We start from the raw sequence: 5,904 nt of genomic DNA on the forward strand, positions 1-5,904 counted from the left end.
GGGGGGAATACTTGAGGACGCCGCGGAGAAATATACGGCGCACGTGAAACAAGAGGACTTTGAGAGAGTGCTGAATGCCTCATACCTCGCTTGACAAAGGACGGGGATGTAAAGCGAAAAGGAAAAAAAAAGAGAGGAAAAGAGCACACCACTGCGTGTGGGTATGTACTGGGGGTGGGTTCAGCATGACATACGCACGTAAAGCGATCATATGAGTCGACTCAATTCTTTTTGTTTATGCGATGGGACGTGAGCACAATCCAAGAAGTGAGCCGCATGGATTCCGCACGCGCCTTTCCCGTGGACATGTGCGATGCTTTCCGTTTGTGACATTTCGTTGCTCTTTTTTTCCTCTTCTTCCTTTTACTCCTTTTTTTTTTTGCACATGCTGGGCGCGAAAAGAAAAAAAGCCGTCAGGAGGTGTGGGGATGCCGTCCATCTCCTCACGCACTTTCAGCGAGGCCTTGCGACGCGCCTACCCGTGTTGCCCGCTGCTGCTGCTGGGCTCCGGGTGTGTTGTGGTGCGTGGGGCACCTGGCGCTGCTGCAGCAGGCGTAGAGAGCGGAAAGATGGGAAATGGCACAGATATGCCGCTGATCGCCCCGCTTGCTTCGTCTGTGTGCTACTGTGTCAAAGGGGAAGCACACAAATTGCTGCTGGACCTCACACAGAGACATGACTACGGCTCGCCACTCTTTTTGCTTTACCAGGACAATCAATCGCTTCCGGATTCAGGAAGCGACACCCATACACGGCAGCTGCCGTTGACAGTGGATGGTCCATATGGCGAGAAGCCAGGCGTGTCTGTGGCCCGAACGCCGAGAATCAGACTGCAACTTATGCGATGCACCCTGCGAGTGAACCTGACAGACTGCATGAAAACAAGAATCTTGCAGGAGGAGTTGCGGCGCACAGAGTCAGAGCTGTGCCTTCTATACAGACGCGCACATCCTCCTTCTGGTCCCCTTGCGGGTGAAAAGCCACCATTGACGAATGTCCTGCCAACAGACGCAGCGACACCGGTGCAGCTGTCACACCCGTTGCAGCTGGTGTGGGAAAAGACCGGGTGGTACTTTGAAGACTCTGCTGTGGCAACGGAGCAGATGAAGCGGCGGCCACTTACTTCAAGGTCTGGAGGCTACTGGAGCGCGTGGCTGAAGCCCTTCAGGGCTCCTTTCACCAGTTCGTTCATGCTGCACGTGCGGGATATCCAGGAGTTTTTCGTTGAGGAAGACGTCACACTGGTTAACGTGGAGGCCGCGCCTCGGTTCTTAGAAGAGGGTCACACTGTCCCGTTTTCACGCCGCCACTTACGTAAGGCCCTTGACTATTGGGCTTCCACTGGGGAACTCGTGGAGCCTGTAGACGCTGAGGATTCTGGTGAGGCTGCTGCACATGCCGCCGATGGCGGTGATGAAAACAGACAAAACAGGCATTTCTCGGCAAAGGATTGCTGCTGGTTCACTGTCGCCGAATTGGCAGAGCGACAGCTGAAAATTCGCCCCGGTGGAACGATCTTCCCGATGCCAGTGCGCCACGACGGTTGCGGCTTCTTTCTTCACGAGGCGCCACGGTGGTTCCTGCTGTCGTGGGCCGAGGTGCTGCGCGCGTGCCCCCTCTCACTCGCAACGGTAGCGAATATTCCGTTTGCATTGGAGTGTGGCGGGCCACTTGACATCATGGCCGCCGCCGAATGCAACGGGCCACATTGCGGAGAGTTTGTTTTCGTGCTGCACGAGACTGGTGAGTGGCACGCCTATCCCCGAAGGCACGGTATTTTCAACTTCTACCACAGAGTTCCGTACAAGTCAGAGTTTCCATTTCAATCTGAGGGCGAAGAGTCCTCGCATGCGGCGCTTCCGCTGCTCTTTGTGGACATCAATGCAGCGGTGCGGCTCATGCGCGACTGGTCGAGACACCAGGAAATCCAGCAACAGAAACCTTGTGCAGAAAGCGAAGAGGTGATAGCGCAGTACAAGCAGTTGAAAACATTTTTTGCGTCGCTTCCTTCTGCACTTTCTGCCGCCACTTTCGTTAGTGCCTTGGTGGAGCGGTGTGCCACCACCGTTAAGTGCCCGCCACCATCGACTTTTCCCATGCGTCGTGACGCAGCAGCAGTGAGTGTAGAGACATGCAGCAAGGGAATGCCAACGCTGCCCCACACACTGGAGGACAATGGTGAGCCATCCTTTACTGTAAGGAGGGAGTCGCACCGCCATTTAACCTTCTATCCTGACAACGACGAAGATATTTCAGAGGATTTCCCCGCTGTGGATCGTCGTGTGCATACCCCTGGGCAGCGCCTCTGCAGAGCATATACGCATCCACGCAACGAACAGCGCCAACGTGATCATGCGATCTCTGCACAGCACATAGACCCTACGGTCGCCCAGGGGATCATTGACGCCCGATGCAAAAGAGAAAAGGCTGAAACGATGTTAAAAGCACCAGGAGACACGATCTTTATGTCCGGAGAACATGATGACGGGCATGCTCCTGCCATCTGGGACCTTGGCATAGCTTGGCTCTCATTCTCTTACAATGTTCCTGCTGTCAATGCATTTGACACGGAAGTGATGCCGTAATGCGGCGAAAGAGGTTACAGATACTTATCATTACAGTTTTATTTCAAAAGGATTCTTCTTCTTCACATATCGCGTTGGGTAAAAGATAAGAAGTCCGCCGCTGGGGGAATTCCGCCTTGACCATCCTACTCGTTGGTTTCAATACACAAATTTTCAGATTTTCCTGCTTCCCCACAGACTTCGGAAACAAAAATTGCTTCGGATAAAAATGCTGCACTACATTGTTGATAATGTTACCGCGCTCTCTCTTCATTATGATTAGTCGTGTTAAATAAACACCAGTCGGTCCAGACTAGACATTACTAGGAACAAAAAAAAGCACATCGATTAATCACTCACTGTGTGTGCAAAAAAAAACCACTGGAGACATTAATGTGAAGCCGAGTTATTCGGCAACACGAACGACATCAAATAACGGAATAAGACAAAGAGCATATGACACGCTACGGCGTAGACCTTCTTCGCCGTCCTCTAAGCACTCTAGTTATGCTGCCGCCGGTTTGAGACGCTCCTCCAACCGCCACGCACCGTGCGGCCTGTGCACTGCGTGGTGATTTCTGGATCGGAGATCAGTAATCCTTCTTTGCCAGTCGTGACAACTGCATTCACAGATGACGACAAAAGTTGTAGTGCGCGACTGAGCAGCGCTTGGTGATGAGTAACAACAACAGGTGCGGCTGACGCTGTGCCCTGCCGATGTGACCATGCTGACTGCCCTTCTTTCTTTCTTTCTTGCCTCTTCCTCCTCAGCGCGAGGAGGCCCGTAGCCACGGTGCCCTGCCAGCTCAGTGGCGCACTGTGGGTGGTGGTTTTCCGAGATGCACCCACGCTGCCCTGTCGCTGACATGATGACCCTATCATGAACGGATCCCATTATCAGAGCACTGTGCGCTGACTCCGTTTGATGACAATCCGTATACACCGCTGAAACTCCACTGTGCTCTCTCTTTCATTCTCCCACCTGCTTTTCCCATCCACACGCTGGCTGCAATGATGAGAACTTGTCTAACGACAGGCGGACCGACTACCTTGATGAGGACTCTTGAATGTGTACAAATGTTGAGCTGCCTTACCCCTCTCTCACCCACAATCGTGTGACCATTTTTTCTCCCTCTTCCCCATTCCTGCCGACACCCCCGTCTAACACCCCGTACCGTGCACTGCACTCGCGGCGGGGTGATTTCAGGAGGTGGAGATTCCGAGTTGTTTGACGATGTGCTGGGTCAAATGCAGTGTTTCTTTCTTGTTTTGTTTTGGTCCCCTTTTGGTGTGTTTTGCTGAATCTTCTCTGTTTTTTTTTTCTTGTATTCTTTCTTTAGCGTAGATTGTTCGAGCAATGCGATGGCGCGGACTGTGTTTTATGGCTTGATCCTCGCTTTTTTTGTGCTGTGCGTAGACGCTTTTTCGTTGGAACAGCAGCTGCGGGGGGATTTGGGTTCTGCTGGAGTTGGGCGGTCCGCCAACTACTGCAAGGCGTTTGACTGCGGTGTATCGGCGTCTTGCGCATCCGAGGCGGATGACGGTGCCTGTGAGTTATTGATGATGCCTGATAGCGACAACGGGATCCCAACAGGTTTTGAAGCACAATCCGGGTTGTCTCGGAGGGAGAATTTAAAACTGGTTAATCGAGCACTGAACGCACTGGCAGTGGCAGCGGCGGCGGCTCACAACGCCGGGGACGGGTCTCAAAGGGCCAAGGCGGCAGCGCGACGGGCCCAAGCTGCGATAAAAGTAGCAGAAGGGGCCAAAAACGCAATAGTGGCAGCATCCAAGCTGGTGAGGGGAGAGGCAGTGAAGGTGGCTGAAAGGGCAGCTGCGTCTGTCGCCGCGAATGTGGCAATTGCGATTGTGGCTGCGCAGAAGGCCAACGAGGCGTTTAAGTTGGCGGAGGAAGAGGCACGGTATAGTATGGGTGTGGTTGACGTTGCAGTGAAGACGATGAATGATGCGAAGAGTAATGCGATGAATGCTGAATACAAAGTTGTCAAGACCGAACGATTGGTGTTCATTGCGAAGGTCGCTGGACGGGCTGGTGCGAATGCGGCTGTGCGCGCGGAATGTGCTGTGGAAAAGGCTGAGAAGGCGAGTGCCGCTGCGATGTTGGCACAGGACCTGCTCGCTGAGGCTGCGAATGTAGTTTCTGACGAAGGGCTAAACTAGGAGCAGTGTAAAGGGTGATGCTTGCAGGCACAGCGGTATCTAGTGAGAGGATGATAAGAATGATTGGAGAAAATGCCAACGGATGTTCTTTACTGGGATGGCTGCCGAAGTTTTTGTTGCTGCTGCTTCAGCCATTTGTGTCAGTGCGCCTTGCTTGCGTTTCGAATCGAGTGCACGTCACCGTTTTGGTAGACCTGCGCCGTGGTTTTTCCTTTTCCCGGCCTGGGGCACTTGCTGCTTGAACTGCTATTTGCTTCTGTTGCTGTTTGCTTTTGTTCCTTGACAGTCACATGAAATGGGGGTTGCGGCGTGTTTTTTTTCGTGTGTTGCGCTGTGCGATCATCAGACGAAGAGGTCCTGCTATGTGTTTGCCGAGCCACGCACTGTGCCAGGTGATTCCTCCAACCACAGGGTTTTTTGTCACGCGCGCAAGACGGATGCTTACAGGCACGTATTCAAACCGTGTACTATGTTTTTTTTTTGTTTGGAATTTCCGGCTTTGCTTTCGCCCTTTTCCTGTTTTCGTTTTCGTGGGCCTGTGCGCCACGTCACTGTTGCACTGTGTGGCCAAAACGCCAGTCCGAACATTCATTTATGTGGGTTGCCGCATCCGACACAAGAGGATATTGTGGTATGCCCCGTTGCCAAAGTACGGGACTTGTACGCTACTATATCACGGCCGTGATTACTATGTTTCGCCTCTTCTTCCTTTACACACGGAGCAGCTGGGGCAGTACAACGGTGCTGTGCACGTGACGTGGGAACGCTTCTGACCAATCACGGCTCCACTCCGCAGTAGGGGTGACCTTTGTGTAAGCCGTACAGCCAGGGATGGCGACCAAAAAGGAAGCGAGCCGCCGAATGGTCAACGGACCAGGTGCTCAAAGATGCCCGTGCACACAAAAGGCCGCGTTGAGGGTGTATGATGAAAGGTAAAGGCCACGGAGAAGCGCGTCGTACCGAACGACGATGGCCTCACCCCTTATCCGTGATGCACCCGACAAGGCGTGGCTAATGAGCACGGAACAGGATTGGCCCAAGCGGAATGGAGCGCATGCTCTTCCTCGTTGTCTAAGCACTCTAGTTATGCTGCCGCCGGTTTGAGACGCTCCTCCAACCGCCACGCACCGTGCGGCCTGTGCACTGCGTGGTGATTTCT

At 53.3% G+C, this 5,904-nt stretch overlaps 3 protein-coding genes across 3 annotated transcripts; all 3 read left to right on the forward strand.

Moving 5' to 3' along the window:
- Nucleotides 1–428: 428 nt before the first annotated feature.
- DQ04_10191000 (hypothetical protein) lies at nt 429–2,585 on the forward strand (the record flags this gene model as incomplete). Its single annotated transcript, XM_009316175.1, has 1 exon — nt 429–2,585. One exon carries the CDS (start codon nt 429–431, stop codon nt 2,583–2,585), a length of 2,157 nt encoding a protein of 718 aa, XP_009314450.1.
- Nucleotides 2,586–3,926: 1,341 nt separating this feature from the next.
- Nucleotides 3,927–4,745, forward strand: DQ04_10191010 (hypothetical protein; the record flags this gene model as incomplete). Its single annotated transcript, XM_009316176.1, has 1 exon — nt 3,927–4,745. One exon carries the CDS (start codon nt 3,927–3,929, stop codon nt 4,743–4,745), a length of 819 nt encoding a protein of 272 aa, XP_009314451.1.
- A 362-nt stretch (nt 4,746–5,107) lies between these two features.
- DQ04_10191020 (hypothetical protein) lies at nt 5,108–5,518 on the forward strand (the record flags this gene model as incomplete). Its single annotated transcript, XM_009316177.1, has 1 exon — nt 5,108–5,518. One exon carries the CDS (start codon nt 5,108–5,110, stop codon nt 5,516–5,518), a length of 411 nt encoding a protein of 136 aa, XP_009314452.1.
- Between the last annotated feature and the right edge of the window lie 386 nt (nt 5,519–5,904).

Source organism: Trypanosoma grayi (genome assembly GCF_000691245.1).
Source record: "Trypanosoma grayi strain ANR4 Tgr_1019_V1, whole genome shotgun sequence".
Classification (NCBI taxonomy): Eukaryota; Euglenozoa; class Kinetoplastea; order Trypanosomatida; family Trypanosomatidae; genus Trypanosoma; species Trypanosoma grayi.